Source organism: Theropithecus gelada, chromosome 2 (assembly GCF_003255815.1).
Source record: "Theropithecus gelada isolate Dixy chromosome 2, Tgel_1.0, whole genome shotgun sequence".
Lineage (NCBI taxonomy): Eukaryota > Metazoa > Chordata > Mammalia > Primates > Cercopithecidae > Theropithecus > Theropithecus gelada.
The window spans coordinates 67155700-67177084 of record NC_037669.1 but is presented as its reverse complement, the minus strand read 5'-3'; the positions used below and the strand labels follow the sequence as shown (position 1 = coordinate 67177084).

Sequence of the window (21385 nt, the reverse complement as noted above, 5' to 3'; positions counted from 1 at the left end):
AGTCAATATTTTTGTACAACTCTTTTAAGATATAATTGAAATAGAGTAAGCTACATATATTTCTTTTCTTTTTCTTTTTTTTTCTTTTTGAGATGGAGTCTCGCTCTGTCACCCAGGCTGGAGTGCAGTGGTGCAATCTCTGCTCACAGCAAGCTCCACCTCTTGGGTTCATGCCATTCCCCTGCCTCATCCTCCCGAGTAGCTGGGACCATAGGTGCCCACCACCACGCCCGGCTAATTTTTTGTATTTTTAGTAGAGATGGGGTTTCACCATATTAGCCAGGATGGTCTCGATCTCCTGACCTTGTGATCCTCCCGCCTCGGCCTCCCAAAGTGCTGGGATTACAGGTGTGAGCCACCATACCCGGCCTCAATTATTGTATAATAATACTTGTTGTACAATTATGTTTAGCAATTATATACTAAAGTTTTCAGGGGGTTGGGAGTATCTCTTCAGCAACTTCCTCTCAAATAGTTCAGAAAAAAAAAATGTTCATTTTCTTTTTTGTAGTTGCAACTTGTTCGTTAGTTGGTTTTTGAGATGGAGTCTTGCTCCACCACCTAGGCTGGAGTACAGTGGCAAGATCTTGACTCACTGCAACCTCCGGCACCTGGGTTCAAGCGATTCTCCTGCCTCAGCCTCCCAAGTAGCTGGGACTACAGGTGTGTACCACCATGCCTGGTGAATTTTTTGTATTTTTAGTAGAGACAAGGGTTCACCATGATGGCCAGGCTGGTCTTGAACTCCTGACCTCAAGTGATCTGCCTGCCTCAGCCTCCCGAAGTGCTGGGATTACAGGCTTGAGTCACCACGGCTGGCCTGTACTTGCAACATTTATGTGAGTTTGAAATCATTTCAAAAGAGAAAGAAAAACCATAAAGATTATTTTTGTAATTCTTTTTTTTTTTTTTTTGAGACAGAGTCTCACTCTGTCGCCCAGGCTGGAGTGCAGTGGCCGGATCTCAGCTCACTGCAAGCTCTGCCTCCGGGGTTCACACCATTCTCCAGCCTCAGCCTCCTGAGTAGCTGGGACTACAGGCGCCCGCCACCTCGCCCGGCTAGTTTTTTGTATTTTATAGTAGAGACGGGGTTTCACCGTGTTAGCCAGAATGGTCTCGATCTCCTGACCTCGTGATCCCCCCGTCTCGGCCTCCCAAAGTGCTGGGATTACAGGCTTGAGCCACCGCGCCCGGCCTATTTTTGTAATTCTTAACCTATGTAAGTAAGAACAATACCTAACATTGATTGAGTCAGATCACTGGCTTAATTCTCTCAGCAAACCAATGATTAACTCATCACTATTAACTTCAATTTATACATAAGGAAACTGAGGCATTTTGATATTAATCATTCATCTGAGTTCAAACAGCTAGGAAGTAATAAGCCAGGAATTAAACTAGATATCTGATTTTAGACCTTTTTCTCTTAATACACTATTCAATTTTATCATATTCAATTATTGAATATACGTGTGTGTATATACAGTCATGCACCACATAATAATGTTTCAGTCGATGACAGATCACATAAATAACAATGGTCTCATAAGATTATAATACTGTATTTTTACTATGCCTTTTCTATGTTTACGTATGTTTAGATAAACAAACATTTACCATTGTGTTACAATTGCCTACAGTATTCAGGACAGTAACATGCTGTATTGGTTTGTAGCCTAGAAGCAATAAAAAGTATCACAGCCTAGGTGTGTAGGAGGTTATACCATCTAGGTTTGTGTAAGTACACTCTACGATGCTTGCACAACAATGAAATTGCCCAACAGCACATTTCTAATCTATCTCTGTTATTAAGTGACACATGACTGTATATGTATTAGTCAGGGTTCTCCAAAGAAACAGAATCTATAGGATGTGTCGGTGTGGGTGTGGAGAAAGGGAGAGCGAGACAGAGAGAGAAAGTGTGCAGAGTTGAAGAAGAGAATGGCTGCTGGGTTCAGTGAGCATCCTTGATCTGTGGAATACCCTACTGTCCTCACAAATTCCCATTTTCTATCACACAGCCTGAAGCCAACTTCCACTACTACAGTCAGACCTAATCAAGATGGCCACCTAGGCAGCTTCACTCTGCCAGTTCCCTCCTCTGACACTGCTCTTACACCCAACATGGCCACCAGCAGCCATCATGCCTGTGGTGACACCAGAGAAAACAACCCAGAGTTTTTTGCATAGACCCTTTGTTACCCTTGGTTCCACTAAAAAAGTGGAAAGTCTCTGGGAAAAAGGTGAAGCCTGATGGTTTGTGAAACTGCCCTCGTACTTGTTTAGAAAAGTGTATTCAGTTTACTTTATCTTCCTATCTCGTCTTTATTTGGTACCCATTATGTATACAGATAAGGACTTCAGGGCATGAATAAAAAGCCAAAAGAATCAAAGAACGTCTAAAGCTTTGTGTAGTGGTATTGTAACCCAATCTGCCCTCTGTTCTCCACCTCGTTTAGACTGGATATTGGTTTTTCTAGATTTTTCTTCAATTTCTTCTTGTCCCTTCCCACAGACCCATCTCAGAAGGACAGCCGAGCTCCAGTACTTTTCCCTGGGGTTAAAAAAAGATCCACCCACATGTTCTCTGACATAGTTCTGGCTATTTTCTCCCTCCCATCTCTTTCTGTCTCCATGTTCTACAGCCTACTCTGCGTCTCCTCCATGTTCAGGCCTTTTCCCTCTTGCGCACACCCAGAACGTGGGCCTTCATCTTGCCAGTCTTCCTGAATGTTCATTTTTATTTAAGGTCCACCTCCCCACTAGACTATGGGCTCCGTGGGGGAAAGAGAGACTATGCACCAACTTTTCCCCAGCACCTTGGAGAGCCTCACAGACTGTTTACCTTGTTAATACCATTCCCTCTGCCTGGAGGGCTCTTCTGTCTCAGTACAAATCTTTTCTGGTCTTTAAGCGAGACCCTTTCTAAAAAGCAGCTTCCATCTCTTCCTGGAAGAAATTTTGCAGGCCTCTGAATATCTGATATACGGCCTTGCTTTCTACCTTGCATGAGGGCCTACACTTACATCTTATCTTTGCTAGTATTTTGCAAACTTCTTGAGGACAAGAAAGTGTTTGGGGGCTTTGAAGCCAGTCTAGGTTCTTTTTTTTTCTTTCTTTCAAGATGGAGTTTTGCTCTTGTCACCCAGGCTGGAGTGCAGTGGCACGATCTCAGCTCACTGCAAGCTCTCCCTTTTGGGTTCAAGCAATTCTCCTGCCTCAGCCTCCCAAGTAGCTGGGATTACAGGCGACCGCCACTATGCCCAGCTAATTTTTGCATTTTTAGTAGAGATGGGGTTTCATCATGTTGGCCAGGTTGGTCTCCAGCTTCTGCCCTCAGGTGATCCACCCGCCTCGGCCTTTCAAAGTGCTGGAATTACAGGCGTCAGCCAAGGCGCCGGGCCTCTATATTTCAGTTTTCTTTTCTGTTAAGTGAAGAGGATCCTCATAGGATTTTGTGAGGAGTCAATTAAATACTTTTGTAAACTGCTTAGGAGAAATTTTTTGGTAGTTTGGTAAACTGCTTAGGAGAATGCCAGACACATAAAAGTATTTAATAAATATTAGCTGTTACTATTAAATTTCTTATTTGTTGCATTAGTTTCTAAAATTTAGAGGCTTAGAACAGTTATAGACATTGTCACCTTTTACAGTTTCTGTGGATCAGGTGCTGGGAAGTGACTTAGATGGGCCGCCCTAGTGTAGGATGTCTGCTAAGGTTGTGATCCAGATGTCAGTTGGGGCTGCAGTTACCTGAAAGAATTCCTGAGGTTGGAGGATCCACCTCCAAGGACAGTTTTTCTCTCTGTGGGGCCTTTCCACAAGACTGTCTAATGTTCTCATGACATGGCAGCTGGCTTCCCCCATTGAGGCCCCATTCACCAATTCAAGAGGCCAAGGCAGAAGCCCTAGGGCCTTCACACAGACAGCTCTGATTCAATGTGCCAGATTATACTAGGGCATTAATCTCAGCACGTGAGATCATGAGGGGTAATTGTGGGGGCTGGCTGCCACATTTGTACTCTGTTTTCTTCCCAGGAAATTGGCATCAGTAGGAGGCTTTTTACTTTTATTTTTTGAGTCAGGGTCTCACTCTATTTGTGGCCCAGGATGGATTACAGTGGCATGATGCCGGCTCACTGCAGCCTTAAATTCCTGGGTTCAAGTAGTCCTCCTAGCCTCCCGAGTAGCTAGGACTACAGGTGTGTGCCACTACGCCTGGTAATTTTTTATTTTTTGTGGAGACATGTTGCTAGGCTGGTCTCAAGTGATCCTCCAGCCTTAGCCTCCCAGGGTGCCGAGAATACAGGTGTGAGCCACCATGCCCGGCCAGTAGGAGGCTCTAGTAATTGCAGATACTGCGATACAGGCCTGCTGGAGAAGAATTCAAGGAAGAAGGAAGGAATGAACCAAACGAAGTTATTTCTTCAGCCTCATCTTTTGCCTCTTCTCCCCTTGCAATCTTGACTTCCAGACACTGGATACGGTCTATGATGGGCGACAAAGTACACACAGCAATGACAGCCTAAGGGAATTGTGGAAAGTATACCAGAGGAAGTGGTGTTTAAGTAGAGATCTGAATTTGCAGAGGAACATAGCAAAGTGAATTGGAGAGGAGGAGCTAACCAGAGGGGCACAGGCCTTGATTATCTGAAGACCAGGTGAGATCTGAAAAACCATAAGAAATTCAGTTAAGCTGACAGCAATGAAAGGGACAAAGCAAAGTGTTAGAAATTAGTATAATGTGTTCTCCAACAGAAAGTTCCAATAGAACTTTTTGCAATAATGAAATTTTCTTTATCTGAACTGTTCAATACAGGAGCCACTAGCCACATGTAGCTATTGAGCACTTAATGTGCTCAAAATGTGGCTATTGTGACTGAAGAATTGGATTTTTAGGCTGGGCTCAGTGGCTCACGCTTGTAATCCCAGCGCTTTGGGAGGCCGAGGCAGGTGGATCACGAGGTCCAGAGTTCAACACCAGCCTGGACAATATGGTGAAACCCCGTCTCTACTAAAAATATAAAAATTAGTCGAGCATAGTGATGGACACCTGTAATCCCAACTACTCGGGAGGCTGAGGGAGGGAACTGCTTGAACCCGAGAGGCAGAGGTTGCAGTGAGTTGAGATCACGCCACTGCACTCCAGCCTGGACGACAGAGTGAGACTCTGTCTCAAAAAAGAAAAAAAAAAAGAATTGGATTTTATTGAAGAAAATTCAATTTTATTTAATTTTAATTAATTTAAATTTCAATATTCACACATGGCTAATATCTATGGTACAGCACAGCTCTTACAGTAAGAGACCCTTCTGAATAGTAGTGTGGCAGACAGAAGGGGAGGCTAAGCTTTGCCATGTAGGCAGTAGGCCCTTCAGACTGCAAGGGACCTGGATAAACTAAACCTGGTGCCTGGTAAGTGCTGGCCAAGTGCTTGATAATGCTACCCTATTCCCTTTCTCTGCAAGGATATTTGTAATTGAGCTAGATCCTCTGAACAATGAGGTCTAAAAACACAGGGGACTGGTTCTCTGATGGCACAACTTGAGAGACCTATTTTGGGTGTGTCTTTTGCCTACGTCTACCACCTAGGATCAGGGTCAGACCCACTGTCTTTTAAGAGGGTCAACAGTGTAATGGCTGTGTCCAAACTTGCATCTTCCTAGACTAAACAATAACCTTCTTCCCTCCCTCCCTTGGTCCTTCTCTTCCCCTCCTTCCTTCCATGACTTTGTGCTGGCTGGCTTTTTGGAAGAGGAGGTGGAACAACTCAGTACCTTTTCTTTTCTTTCTTTCTTTCTTTTTTTTTTTGAGACGGAGTCTTACTCTGTCGTGCCCAAGCTGGAGTACGGTGGCGCTATCTTGGCCCACTGCAACCTCAGCCTCCCGGGTTCAAGGGAGTCTCCTGCCTCAGCCTCCCGAGTAATTATGATTACAGGTGCCCGCCACCACGCCCAGCTTTTTTTTTTTTTTTTTTTTTTTTTTTGGTATTTTTAGCAGAGACAGGGTTTTGCCATGTTGGCCCGGCTGGTATCAAACTCCTGACCTCAGGTGATCTGCCCACCTCAGACTCCCGAAGTGTTGGGATTACCGGTGTGAGCCACGGAGCCCGGGCAGTACCTTTTCTTTTAAAAGCTCACAGATAAGAGTATAAAAATGTCCACGCACTGGCTGGGAGCCAGATGTTTTGGGTTCTGGGTTCTAGTTCTGTCTCCCCAGACTTGCTCTCGATGACACAGCTTTCCCATTTGTAAAATGTCAAGGCTGAAGAGGACTTCTGAGGTTTCCACCCTCTCCTACTTCCTGGGTGATTATGTAATGTAATAATGATCACAGTGGTAATAAAAACCGCAGCCACGTTGAGTGTTCCAGGTTTCACGCACTGTGCCAAATGTTTCACATTCGCCATTTCACTCAATCCTCTTGGCCGTTTTACAACCCCCATTTTATAAATAAGAACCCTGAAGCTGCCTGAGGTTAGGTAACTACTTCATGGCCACAAAAAGAGTAAGCAGTTGAGTTGGGCTTTGAATATTGATTCCAAACCTTGAGCTCTTAATCACTTTGCTGTACACATTACTTCTTGCCACAGGTGGGCCAGTGAGGAATGAACGTTGGGTTAAGCCAGGAGGTATCTTGTTAGGATTATTAGTAATGCTGAGTGTATGTATGTATTTTTAATTTTATTATTATTTTTTGAAACAGAGTCTCGCTTTGTCGCCTAGGCTGGAGTGCAGTGGCGCGATCTTGGCTCACTTCTACCTCCGCCTCCTGGGTTCAAGCGATTCTCGTGCCTCTGCCTCCCGAGTAACTGGGATTACAGGCACGCACGACCACGCTCGCTAAATTTTGTATTTTTAGTAGAGACCGGGTTTCGCCAATGTTGGCCTGGCTGGTCTTCAACGCCTGACTTCAGGTGCTCCGCCCGGCCCAGCCTTCCAAAGTGCTGTGATTACAGGCTTGAGTCACCGCGCCCGGCCTATATTTATTTTTATATAGAGAAGGGCGCGGGGGCGGGCTCACTCTGTTGCCCAGGCTGGTCTCGATCTTCTGGGCTAAAGCGATCCTCTCACCTCGGCCTCCCTCCTTAAGTGTTGGGCTCACCGACGTGAGCCCCCTGCCATGCCTCGCTGAACGTTTTTTAGGCGCATTCTGAACGTGAAGTGTACACACTGAATTCTCACAGCAACTGCATAGGGCATCGGTACCAGTGCTCTCACTGTACAGATGGGGAAAATGAGGCTCAGAGAGACGAAGTAAATAGCTTAAGTTCACATAGAGAGCAAAAAATGGCAGGGGTTCAAAGCCTAGGAATCCGCCTGCAAACCTGTCGCCCGACCGTTCAGCCTTCAGCTCCGCGGAGGCGCCGGGGCCGGGGCCGGGGATCCGGCAGCCGCCGGGACGCAGCCGCGACTGACTACTGCGCTGGGCCCCAGCGTCACGCCTCCGCCGCGCACGCGCTCTTGGGTTCCGGGCCGGGGCGCGCGGCGGGAGCGAGGACGGCGGCAGGGAGCGTGCGCGCGGTGACGTGCCGGGCGCCATGTTGGAGGGTTGGTGGTAGCGGCTTGGGGAGGTGCTCGCTCTGTCGGTCTCGCTCTCTCGCACGCTTCCCCCGGCTCCCTTCGTTCCCCCCCCCGGTCGCCTGCGTGCCGGAGTGTGTGCGAGGGAGGGGGAGGGCGTCGGGGGGGTGGGGGGAGGCGTTCCGGTCCCCGAGAGACCCGCGGAGGGAGGCGGAGGCTGTGAGGGACTCCGGGAAGCCATGGACGTCGAGAGGCTCCAGGAGGCGCTGAAAGGTGGGGTTAGCTGCCCCCTCTCCATTCCCCGTCACCTTCTCCGGCTCGCTCGTCTCCTTTCAGGGCGGATGGTTCCGAGGGCCGGGGCTGGGGCCGGGCGCGGCGTGGGGAGAGCGCTTCACGGGCTCCCATCCCCCTCCACCTCCCCAGGGGCGGGGAGCCCTGTGGGCAGCTCCCTCCCGCCCCGCTCTGGCTTTGTGTCGGCCGCCGGCGTCTGGGCTGGGGGAGGGGAGCCGGGGAATCTCTTGCGGGGGCCCCAGTCTTTCTACCACCCGTTCGAGGGTCGAGTCGCGGAACCGCAGACTCCTCCCTGCCAGGCATCCTCCTTTCTCTGCCAGGCCACCCGCACGCCAGGCGTTGGGGTGGGAGAAAAAGTAAAAGGTTGCTGGGGGCGGGAGGTGGGGGGGGGGGGTGGCATCGCAACTTTTAAGTTGTCTCAGGATGCCTTTTTCAGGGCTTTTGAAGTCATCCTTCCGCGCCCTAATTTCAAGGTGGTTGCCTTCACTGTACTTGATTGCACGCCTTCCACGCAACAGGCTTGAGAACAGTGGCTTGCAAACTTCGAAGAGAGAGATTTCAGCGTTTTGAGAATTATTCTTTGACATACAGAATCATTTGGGGACAGCTACTTGGGGTAGTTGGTGTTTCTTAAAAAGGCAGATTTATGGACTTAGATAAACAATTGGTGGGAATCGGGGCCTGGGGATTTTTATTTTCTCTGGATTCTCAGCTTAATATAATACTGGTGTTCCCCCGGACCACACTTCGAGAAGTACTGCGTTAAAAATGGTTTGTGAAGTTGAGTGCCCCCTTTAGGAGGATTCTTGTTATCTGTAAAAGAGGGTGATATGTTAGAAGTAGAACTTGGAGGGTTGAGGTGGTTATTTGGTTGAGAGGCTTTTAAAAAAATTTTTTGTTTAATTCTTACTAAGGGAAAGGACTGGGAGGAAAGTTTGTTTTTAGAGGGCTTTTGAGAAAACTGATAACTTTTTTTTTCTTCCTTTATCTAGATTTTGAGAAGAGGGGGAAAAAGGAAGTTTGTCCTGTCCTGGATCAGTTTCTTTGTCATGTAGCCAAGACTGGAGAAACAATGTGAGTTGAAAGCATGCATTTGTCGTTATAGACCAGTGCATTATTCAGAATTGCTCAGGAAAGGGAAAAAAGTGTATTTTGGGATAAATAATTCATTCTAAATTGTAGAAGTCCTGGTCATTTAAATAATTTATATATAAATTTACATTTAAAGAACGTGTACACTTATTTGCTCTATATTGGTCTGTAACGGATTTTAAAAACTTGTATATGTTAAAATTGTCTTTGTAGCTAGGCTTTGGCACGCTTAGAGAACGTATTAGTCTTAAGGAGCCAGAGAAAGGAAGAATGCCTATTCCATTATGACCCTTTTTGGCCATAACAAATAGGCTTATTTGTAGAATTTTGTAGCTTTGATTCTGTTTCAGAGTCTTGGTGGTATTTTCTCATATTGTGTGTCCAGTTTTTTTTTGTCGTATTTGCGTATGTAGGTGTTTGAAGTGTCACTTCTATTTATCGTCTTGAGGACTCTGATTATCTGACAGGTTCCAAATGCTACAGTTTTGACTGACCTGTAGACTTTTAGGATAGCTGATTTGTTACATATGCTCAGCATTTTATTAAGCTCGTTTCCAAATGTTCTGAATCTGAAACTTAAAAGTTAGGGCTGTGTTCAGAAGGAACATTCCAGGTCATTGTTTTGCAGTTTGTGTGGTAGACGCACTCTGGCTAAGTTTATTTGTAGAGGACAGTGCATCTTTGATGACTTCTTTTTGTAGTCTTTGGGTGGGGGCTGGGGCAGCAGGAAAGGGGTAGGTTTCTGTGGGTTCGATGTTAATATGTGGGTTATCTGCCTAGTATGAGTGTAGCTTTCAGCAAGTATTGTATAATTTCTCTGGCTTTATTATTAGCAAGTGTTCATTTCTCACAAGATTTGCTTATGATTGTAGTCTAGCCTTTTAACAACTAGCCTAATTTTAGAAAGGAAAAAACCTTTGCTGCCTCAGTGCTTGATTTAATGGTCATGTCTGCAAGCTGAATCTCGTTAGTATTCTATTAAAATATACTAGTCATTTTGAGAACGTCACTGTGATGTGTTCAATCTTGTATTTCTATTTATTACATTAAAAAAATGGGAGCTTCTGGGGTGGAAGTCATTTTTACCTCCGAATTGTAGTCTCATACAGAACATCTTGATTTAAAACAATGTAAAACTGTTAATTTATGCTTATACAGATAAGCCTAAAAATGACCAGATGCCATCTTTCAAAAATAAATTAATCCCTGAAACATAAATACTTAAGACTGCCACTATATTCCTCTTGAATTGCTAGTTGGCACAGACTTAGCCCTGTCAACAATGTCAAACCAAATAGCATTTTACTTTTGGCTGTTTTTTTGATATACAAGATTATATCAAACTATTTGGAGATGAGTACGTAAAACCTCTTATTCAGTTTATCAGGTTTGTACACACTGCTTTCCCTTTTTGATAAAATACATTGCCTATAAATGTATAAATAGTTGAAAGCTTCTAAAAGATAGCTTTTTAATATCCTGTCTTACTGGAACACCAAGTGCCTGGGGAAGTTACCTGATTTTTTTTGGACAGTTATTTTATCCTGGTAGAAGAGGACTTAAAATTCCCAATCCCCCACCCCATATTAGGTGTTTATATACTCACTAAGCGTGTTTTGTACTGAAATGATTGGTGTACTTAGATTCTTATATTAAATGGAATTTGGAAATTTTTTTTTTTTTTTTTTTTTTTGAGACGGAGTCTCGCTCTGTGGCCCAGGCTGGAGTGCAGTGGCCGGATCTCAGCTCACTGCAAGCTCCGCCTCCCGGGTTCACGCCATTCTCCTGCCTCAGCCTCCCGAGTAGCTGGGACTACAGGCGCCCGCCACCTCGCCCGGCTAGTTTTTTGTATTTCTTAATAGAGACGGGGTTTCACCGTGTTAGCCAGGATGGTCTCGATCTCCTGACCTCGTGATCCGCCCGTCTCGGCCTCCCAAAGTGCTGGGATTACAGGCTTGAGCCACCGCGCCCGGCCTGGAAAATATTTTTAAATTTATTATGTAAATAGCAGCCAGTGTTTATGCATTTAGCTTTAAGCTTTGATTTCTTTTTATCAACATGGAGTATCTTTGATACATTTGCAAAATTTCTGTTACCCATTTATGACTAAACTAAGCTTTGTCTAGTATGTGAGTTTGTAACAAGATAATTAAAATTTAAAGAACAGCAATTTAGACTTTTCTTATGTTTTAGGATGGGTGGATTGCTTAAGATAAGTGTTTCTACCGGATGTGGTGGCTCATACCTGTATCTCAGCACTTTGGGAAACGGAGGATCACTAGAGCTCAGGACAAAAAATTTAAAAGTTACCTGGGTGTGTTGGTACATGCCTGTAGTCCCAGCTTCTCCAGAGGCTGAGGTAGGAGGATTGCTGGAACCTGGGAAGTTGAGGCTGCAGTGAGCCATGATAGTTGGGGCCACTGTACTGCAGCCTGAGTGACAGAGTGAGACCCTGTGTCAAAAAAAAATTTCATAGTTGTTTTTATTTTCACTGATGCATTATAGCAAGAAAGCATTAACAGAAGTAGTATGTGAAACTGTTTATGGATCAAAATCAGTGACCCCCCCAGGCTATTTATTTTTCTTTTCAAAAAACAATTGTTTTGACGCTTGTTTTTAGCTTTAGAGAGGTTTTAGAATTGTAAGTGTAGGTTTTTACAATGGAGAAGGTTGTAGGAAAAATTGGAGCAATTTTACTTCTTAGTCTATTAAAATTACCTGTAAACATCTGACGTATTAAGTTAGGAAAGATGCCAAGACATACTAAATTGATGTGAAGAAGGAAACAATATGTGTATATAACTAAAATAATTAATCCTGAAATGAATTGTTTCTGGCCACTTCAAAAAATTGTTTTTATGTTGCAAAGATTACTTTCACCTGAAAATGGGACATTTTCTGGAGCAACACTCTTCTGAAGGTAACGTAGTTCCTGACATCATGCTAAATATATAGTATGCGCTGAATAAACAGGAACATATGGTGTGTTTCAATCATGAATATAAACATTTCATGCATTTCAGTCATGGATTTAAATGTATTTGATGGGTTTGAGTTGCAATTACTATCCTTTTTGATGGTCAAGTTGTCTCCCATTTGGCCAGTGGTAGCCTTTTCCAGTTGGCTCCAGAGTCCTTTTGACATGACTTTAGTAGTCTTTGATAGTATCCTTATTCTCTGGTATAAGAATGTGTTCCAGGCTCATTTCCTGCCCCAGATGTGAATTAGACATTTCTCAAGAAGACCTGCCTTTTAGTGGGAAATGGTGTTTCAAGACTACAATCCTGATGGTAGAGATGTTTATTGTTACTCAGCTAGATAAAATACTAGGACTTGTATTTCAGAATCAGGAATACAGCGTTTAAAAATGATTTTTTGTTGTTATTGTTTAGGTAAAATATATAATTTGCTGGCCAGGTGCAGTGATTCATGCCTGTAGTCTCAGAACTTTGAGAGGCCAAGGCAGGTGGCCCAGGGTCACTTGAGCCCAGGAGTTCAAGACCAGCCTGGGCAACATGGTGAAACCCGTCTCTACAAAAAATTAGCCAAATGTTGTGGCATGCGCCTGTAGTCCCAGCTACTCCCAGCTACTTGGGAGGAGGAGGTAGGAGGATCACCTGAGCCTGGGAGGTTGAGGCTGCAGTGAGCCATGATTGTGCCACTGCACTTCAGTCTGGGCAACACAGTAAGACCCTGTCTCAAACACACACATGCATACTCACACACTTATAGAATTCGCCATCTTTACCATTTTTGTTTTCTTTTGTTTTTTGAGATGGAGTCTCACTCTCTCGCCACACTGGAGTGTAGTGGCACGATCTCAGCTCACTTCAACCCCCGCCTCCCGAGTTCAAGCAATTCTCCTGCCTCAACCTTCTGAGTAGCTGGGACTACAGGCACGCCCAGCTAATTTTTGTGTTCTTAGTAGAGACAGGGTTTCACCATGTTGGCCAGGATGGTCTCGATCTCTTGACCTCGTGATCCACCCCCTCGGCCTCCCAAAGTGTTGGTATTACAGGTGTGAGCCACCATGCCCAGCCCCATCTTTACCATTTTAAGTGTACAGTTCGGTGGTAGTAAATACATGTATATTCTTTTTTCCTCCTTTTATCTCTCCTATTCCTTGCTCACTCTCTAGTAATCACCAGTTTTTAGACTCTTATCTTCCTGAGATCCACTGTTTTAGCTCCCTCATAAGTGAAAATGTGATGTTTGTCTTTCTGTGCTTGACTTAACTTCAGTTAACATAGTGGCCTACAGTTGTATCCATGGTGCTGCAAATGACAGGATCTAATTCTTTCTTATTGCTGAATATATACCATATTTTCTTACCTGTTGATGGGAACTCAGGTTGGTTCGTTTTTTTAAAAAAAATGTATTTTTGAGGCAAGGTTTTGCTGTCACCCAGGCTTTAGTGCAGCAACTCAGTCAGCTCACTGCAACCTCAAACTCTTAGGCTCAAGGGATCCTCTTGCATCAGCTTCCTGAATAGCTAGGACTTACAGATAGGGCACATGCCACCATGCCTGGCTAATTTGTAATTTTTTTGTAGAGACAAAGTCTTGCTATGTTGTCTAGGCTGATCTCCAACTCCTGGCCTCAAGCAATCCTCCCAAAGTGCTAAGATTACAAGGCATGAGCCATTGCACTGAACTGGTTTCATGTTTTGGCTGTTGTGAATAGTGCTGCGGTAAACATGGGAGTGCGTAGGGCTTTTTCTTTTTTTTTCTTTTTTTTTTTTTTTTTGGTGGGAGTCTCGCTCTGTCACCCAGGCTAGAATGCAGTGGCACAATCTTGGCTCACTGCAACCTCCGCCTCCTGGGTTCAAGCGATTTTCCTGCCTCAGCCTCCTGAGTAGCTGGGATTACAGGCATGCGCCACCATGCCTGGCTAATTTTTTTGTATTTTTAGTAGAGATGGGGTTTCACTGTGTTAGCCAGGATGGTCTCGATCTCCTGACCTCATGACTGTCCACCTTGACCTCCCAAAGTGCTAGGATTACAGGTGTGAACCACTTCGCCCAGCCCAGAGTTTTTAATTAACTTTTTGCATACCAAAAATCCTTGTTCTCTCAAGAACGCAGGCAGGGGATGGTAGAATCATGATGTCTTGTAATTACTGACTGTAACCAACATTACACATCAGAAAGTCTAAAATAATAATACAAATATTACTGCCACGAATATAATTACTAGGAATGTTAAATTTTTTTTTTTTAACATATTCTCTATTTCTATCCCTCATTTAAAAGTTTTTCTGTCTACATTGTCTGAGCATATTGCTGTTATATAACTTTCCCTTTTGTTTTTTTTGAGACAGAGTCTCACTGTATTACAGCTCACTGCAACCTCTGCCTCCTGGGTTCAAGCGATTCTTGTGCGTCAGCCTCCCGAGTAGCTGGGGTTACTGGCACATGCCACCATTGCCTGGCTAATTTTTGTGTTTTTAGTAGAGACGGGGTTTTGCCATGTTGACCAGGCTATTCTGGAACTCCTGGCGTCAAGTGATCCCCGCCCCCAGGTGCTGGGATTACGGGCATAGCCACTGCCCCCGGCTGACTTTCTCTTTTAACTGTCAGTCTTAGTTTTACAATAGGTATATATCTCATGCATACAATCAGTCCTTATGTCATTGTATTGTCTGTGTCTCTAGTCAGTTTGGTTGTCTGAATGAAGCTTATTCTCTAATAGATTATTGAAAAGGGGCTAATTGAAACAATATTTCTGGAGTTCTTTTTTTTTTTTTTTTTTTGGAGACAGAAGCTTGCTCTGTTTCCCAGACTGGAGTGCAGTGGCGCGATCTCAACTCACTGCAACCTCCACCTCCTGGGTTCAAGCGGTTTTTCTGCCACAGCCTCCTGAGTAGCTGGGATTACAGTTGCATGCCACCACGCACGGCTAATTTTTTTGTATTTTCAGTTGAGACGGGGTTTCGCCATGTTGGCTGGGCTGGTCTCAAACTACTGACCTCAGGTGATGTGCCTGCCTTGGCCTCCCAAAGTACTGGGATTACAGGCGTGAACCACTGCACCTGGCCTAACGTTTGTATTTTTAGTAGAGATGGGGGTTTCATCATGTTGGCCAGGTTGGCCTCGATCTTCTGACTTGAAGTGATCTGCCCGTCTCGGCCTCCCAAAGTGCTGGGATTACAGGCATGAGCCACCGCTCCTGGCCGGGAGTTCTTATGTATATGTCTTGTATGTTGTCTGTGCCTTTTATTCTTTTTTTTTTCTTTTTCTTTTTTTTTTTCTTTTTTGTGGAGCATGGGGTCTCGCTCTATTGCCCAGGCAGGTCTCAAAACCCCTGAGCTCAAGCTGTCCTCCCACCTCTGCCTCCCTAAGAGCTGGAATAACAGGTGTGAGCCATTGTAGCTGGCCTGTGCCCTTTAATCTTGAAGGTCACTTTGGCTGGAAATAAAATCTTTGGTTCACATTTTCTATCCTTGAGTATCTTAAGTTTGTTAATTCTCTTGTTTCCCCCAATAAAACTGTTAAAATCTATTTATTTTTGAGACAGAGTCTTGCTCTTTTGTCCTGGTTGGAGTGCAGAATCTTGGTTCACTGTAAACTGTCTCCCACCTCAGCCTTCCGAGTAGCTGGGACTACAGGCACATGCCACCACGCCTGGCTAATTTTTGTGTTTTCTGTAGAGATGGGGTTTCACCATGCTTTTAGGCTGGTCCCCTGAGCTTGAACTCCCCAGCTGAAGTGATCTGCCCACTTTGTTGGCCTTTTAAAGTACAGGGATTACAGAGGTGTCACCATGCCTGGCCAGCTGTTAACATCTGATATTTTTTTTACCTTATTAAACTGCCCACTCTTTTTGCCTACCTTCCTAAATGATTTATTTTCTTTAAAATACAGTGTGGTTTTGTGTGTGTGTGTTTGTGTTTTTTTTTGAGTTGAGTCTCGCTCTGTTGCCCAAACTGGAGTGCAGTGGCGCTATCTCGGCTCACTGCATCCTCCGCCTCCCGGGTTCAAGCCATTCTCCAGCCTCAGCCTCCTGAGTAGCTGGGATTACAGGTGTCCACCACTATACCTGGGTAATTTTTGTGTTTTTAGTAGAGACGGGGTTTCACCATATTGGCCAGGCTGGTCTCGAACTCTTGACGTAGTGATCTCCCCACCTTGGCGTCCCAAAGTGTTGGGATTACAGGCGTGAGCCACTGCACCAGGCCAAAATACAGTGATGTTTCTAGACTAGATCTTTAAAAACATTTTGAAAATCAATGTTGAATATTTTGGAGTTATTGTACTCAGGTATATGTTGTGGTCTTTTTTTTTTTTAATCCTCTTATCTACACACTGGCGGTGTAGTCTTTCAATATGAATTTTTAAATTTTTTAAAAATTAAGGTATTTCAAGAAAGTGATTGAATTGTCTTTGGTTTTTTTGTTGGGGAGGGGAGGGAGACTATATTGCTGCGTCTTTGCATATCTTCAGTACTTGTCATTTTGTCTTGAATTCTTTTTAAAAAAGAAGAATCCTTTTTTAAAAAAAGCAGTGTTATTGGCTGCGTGCAGTGGCTCACACTTGTAATCTCAGCGCTTTGGGAGGCTGAGACCAGTGAATCACCTGAGGTCGGGAGTTCAAGACCAGCCTGACCAACATGGAGAAACCCCGCCCCTACCAAAAATACAAAATTAGCTGGGTGTGGTGCTTGCTTGTAATCCCAGCTACTCGGGAGAATCGCTTGATCCTGGGAGGCGGAGGTTGCAGTGAGCTGAGATCTCGCCATTGCACTCCAGCCTGGGCAACAAGAGCGAAACTCCGTTTCAAAAGAGAAAAAAAAGCAGTGTTACTGAGATATAATTGACGTACAATACACTGTATTTATTCAAAATGTACAGGTTGCTAAATTTTAATATCTACCCTCAGGAAACCATCAGCAACAATCAAGATTGTGAACATGTTCATTCATTACTCCCAGAAGTTTCCTCATGTCCCATTGTAATTTTCCCTCCCTGTGTGTGCTTCCTTCCCTCCAAGCAACTTTTTGTCAATGTAGATTAGTTTGTGAGTTCTAGAATTTTATGTAAATGGAACCATACAGTATGTATTCTTTGGCTTCTTCTATTCAACATAGTTTGCATTTCTTTTTATTTCTGAGTAGATGCATCGTATGAATATGCCACAATTTTTTTTTTCTTTTTGAGATGGAGTCTCGCCCTGTTGCCCAGGCTAGAACGCAGTGGCGTGATCTCGGCTCACTGCACCCTCCGCCTCCAGGTTCAAGCTGTTCTTCTGCCTCAGCCTCCCCGGTAGCTGGGAACACAGGCGCATGCCACCACGCCTAGCTAGTTTTTGTATTTTTAGTAGAGACGGGGTTTCACCACATGGGCCATGCTGACTCCTGACCTCGTAATCCACCTGCCTCGGCCTCCCAAAGTGCTGGGATTATAGGCGTGAGCCGCCACACTCAGCCCAGAGTAGCTTTTCTAACTACATGGAGCACTCTCATTGCTTTTGTGAAGTGTTTTAAGAACATGGCAGTTTGCATTCTGAAATTCCAGGCTGGTGTTTGCCACTTCTGCTTTTTTTTTGAACCTTGTCTTCATTTCTCTTGGCCCTTTCTCATTGTGGGGCTTACCTCTAGATTGGAGCACTGTTGGGTCACTTTCAAGAGCTCAAGTAAGCAAGACCTGCTTCATCTTTTCAAACTCACGACAGTCTATTCACTCACTGCTAGCGTTGGCAGAATCCATCTCAGTATCAGCTGCTGTTCTCAAATTGGTGTGCAGTGATTTCTAGTGAATACCTGTTGGCTGTTTTATGATTGTCCTATTCCTAGGCCTTTGAGATACACCTTGACTTCTCTGTGTCACAGATCCCGGTAATGTTCAGGTCATGTGACTGTCAGTTTTTCCTCATCCGCTTACTTTTTGGGGTCTGTGGAAATACTGTGTCAGTTTTGTTGTAAATATGGTCCACTGGTTTTTGGTTCTGCTCTCTAGTTTGGTCGGCCATAAGGTTTTAGAGAGATGAAAAACTGTAGCGCCACTGCCATCTTCTTAGAATTCTGCTTTTTAGGAAGACTTTTACATCCCTGTTAAGTCACTTCCATCATTTATAAAATGGGATAATAATAGTACCTTGAAGTGTGGGCAGGCAATACATAGGAAGCTCAGCACAGTGCTTGGTACACAGAGTAAATGCTCGATAGATAATACTCGTTGTTAGGTTGTTGATAATGCATATTTTGATGATGCTTTATTCCCCTCTCTCTACAGTTTGAAGTTCCTTGTGTTCAGGTATTTTGACATAACAGTAAGAAAATAAAAGGTTGTTTAAAAGTAGTTAACAACAACTAAGACCTGCATTNTTTTTTTTTTTTTTTTTTTTTTTTTTTGAGACGGAGTCTTGCTCTGTTACCCAGGCTGGAGTGCAGTGGCCGGATCTCAGCTCACTGCAAGCTCCGCCTCCCAGGTTCACGCCATTCTCCGGCCTCAGCCTCCCGAGTAGCTGGGACTACAGGCGCCCGCCACCTCGCCCGGCTAGTTTTTTTGTATTTCTTAATAGAGACGGGGTTTCACCGTGTTAGCCAGGATGGTCTCGATCTCCTGACCTCGTGATCCGCCCGTCTCGGCCTCCCAAAGTGCTGGGATTACAGGCTTGAGCCACCGCGCCCGGCCCCTTTTGTGGGGTTTCTTTTTTCTTTCTTTCTTTTTTTATTTTTTTTTGTGAGACAGTCTCACTCTGTCACCCAGGCTGGAGTGCAGTGGTATCTCGGGTCATTTGAACCTCTGGCTCCCGGGTTCAAACGATTTTCCTGCCTCAGCCTCCTGAGTAGCTGGAACTACAGGTGCGCACCACCACACACAGTTAATTTTTACATTTTTAGTGGAGTTGGGGTTTCACCATGTTGACCAGGCTGGTCTCAAACTCCTGACCTCAAGTGATCCACCCGCCTTGGCCTCCTGAAGTGCTGGGATAACAGGTGTGAGCCACTGCACCCGGCCTCTGTGGGATTTCTTTAGAGGGAATTTTGTGGTGTTTTGTCTAACATAATATTTCTTGAACACTTTGAAAATTGTTTCTAAAATGTCAGCCAAATACTACGTTCATGAATTTTTCCACATTCTTGTAACATCTGTACATTTACTTCTTTAATGCTTTTCTTCAGGTCAGCTGAGTTTTTTTTCCCTCAAATTTGTTTTTAAGTGGAAAGAAAATTACAGATAAAGGTCAAACCCTCAGCCACTGTCCCCCGCGCCCCTCCCCCATAACCTCTGTGTTAATTTTTTACCCTTAATGTTGTTGTGGGAAATAAGATCTGAAGCCATTGGCTTAGTGTAGTAGTTATGTTTTCTGAGTCACTTTACAATGTATAAATACTAAAATTACTAAAATATGAATTGTCTGTGTGTCACGTAAAGTCCTCTCATGTGCTATCATCACAATGGTTCTCAGAGGAAGCACAATATATTTTCAGTAAAAGTTGAATGGATGCCCTTTTGCTTCTAAATATTCCAGTGAGTTAAGTTATTAAGCTTTGAACATGAATAAAATTAATAGTTTCTTTTTCATCACATCGTGTAAACCTGAATGGTACACTGGAAGTTAAGCACGCCAACTTTCTGAGTAGAGTTAATTTTTCTTATCTTCATTCTTTTGGGTGCCCAAATAAACTCATGTTTTCCATGGTCAGTTTAGTTTTTACTAGTTGTTGGCTACTTTCCTAATTGCATGTGAGTTAGCGTGTGGTGATGGTGGAGTAATGTCATGTCTTGGAGAGAGCATTGCTTGAGTTCCAAACTTAGCTTTGCTACTTCTTGATGAGACTTTGGACAAATTATCTGTGAGCTTGTTTCCTCACTTAAAAAAATGGGGTTTGTACCTTTAGTTGTTTCAACTGTTGAGAGGACTTAAATAATAAAGTACATAGCTCTAGATATGAAAACTTGGGGGAGAGTAAAAATTATCTGTATGCTGGGCATAACTAGAATGAATATGGCTCAAGAAACAAGTCTAAAGTACTTAATCTTGTGGAATGAACTCTGATTGGACAGTCAGGAGAGCACAAAACAGATTTAGGTTTGAATTCTGAATTTTATCGTGTAGTTACTATATGACCAAGGCTGACTTCTCTCCCTTAATTTCCAGGTGTGTAAATACAGGTAATAAAGTAGGTCTATTTAAAGTGTTGTTATGGGGATTAAATGAGTTTATATTTATAAGGTGCTTCATGCAGCGACGGGCACATAGTGAGTGTCCTGTAAGTGGGAGTTACTGTAACTAATTATTCTACTTTTAATGATTTTCATCACTTAAATTACTATTGGTCACAGTTTCCTCAGATACTAAATGAGAGGCTTGTAATAGATAATCTCCAAGGTTCCTTCCAGCTTGAAAGCTTAGAGGAATCTCTGTGCTGCAGCACTATTTGGGGGTGGTATTGTAGCAGTAGCGATTAGGAGTGGGGAATGGGGCATGGTGATAGTGCTTAGTGTTAAAGTGTCTGATAATAATGTGAGATGTTAACTGTTAGGGAGTAATTAATAATTAGTGAATGGTTTGGAGACATTAAAAAGTTGAGAAGCAGTTGTCTATATTGCATGAGAAACAGCAGTCACCGCTACTACTAAACTCCTTATAGTCATAAAGAGGTTCTGAAAATACCTATGTTAGTGTTACCTTTGTGCACATGTGTATCTATATCTACAGATCCACTTTGTGTCTGCCAGTGAATGTATGGGTTCATAATGTTTATGGACTATTACTCTATATGACATTACTGGACACCTGTCAAAAACTTCGTGTTGCTTCAAAACATCATTAGTAAGCTTCAGATCTCATTAGTAAGAAGATAAGGAATTTATAGTCCACAGAACACCATGCTTTCTCTCTGCTTGTAGACTGAAGGTCTTTTCCCTTTTTGATGTAGAAGTTTATTATTCAGGATCCATGGCAAAAAACTGAATCACTGACTAAAACGTTAACAGTGTAGATAATTGAGGAGAGTGTTTGCTGTTTAATTACTTGTGCCTATGAAAAACATTGTATGTTGAGAAATGTATTTTAGATCTTCATTTTCGCCAGCTCTCTGATGTGTTCGGTTGCCTGTCTTCTCTCTGGTTTCATCCAGTAGCAGTCCTGTTGATGTGTCAGGCTGCCCAGGTTTTGCATTGCTTGTAATACATGTGTGTAGAATCTACTTGTAACCACTTGTACATTCCATCCCTGTCAGATACCTTGGGTAACCTGTTACCTGAATATTAAATATTTTTGAGAATTCACACCATTGACTATAAAGTGAATAATAGCTAATTTAAGTCTCACATTACTAATAATATAAAATAATAGTAATAATGCCCTTAGTGGTTTTTTTTTTTTTTTTTTTTTTTTTTGAGACGGAGTCTCGCTCTGTCGCCCAGGCTGGAGTGCAGTGGCCGGATCTCAGCTCACTGCAAGCTCCGCCTCCCGGGTTCACGCCATTCTCCTGCCTCAGCCTCCCGAGTAGTTGGGACTACAGGCGCCCGCCACC

The 21385-nt window shown here is 43.8% G+C and overlaps 1 protein-coding gene across 5 annotated transcripts in view; it reads left to right on the top strand.

Moving 5' to 3' along the window:
- Positions 1–7471: 7471 nt before the first annotated feature.
- The window catches only part of PPP4R2 (protein phosphatase 4 regulatory subunit 2), a 72810-nt gene continuing 58896 nt past the window's right edge, over positions 7472–21385 (top strand). For 4 of the 5 annotated variants that reach the window (XM_025374978.1, XM_025374977.1, XM_025374974.1 and 1 more), the window contains exons 1-2: positions 7508–7793; positions 8804–8885. Coding sequence is in view for 4 of the 5 variants with exons in the window: in XM_025374977.1 (XP_025230762.1) it covers positions 7760–7793; positions 8804–8885 (116 nt within the window). In the remaining variant the exon portion in view is untranslated. Of the gene's footprint in view, positions 7794–8803; positions 8886–21385 lie in introns of all 5 variants that reach the window. The other variant, XM_025374976.1, reaches the window with a different exon arrangement.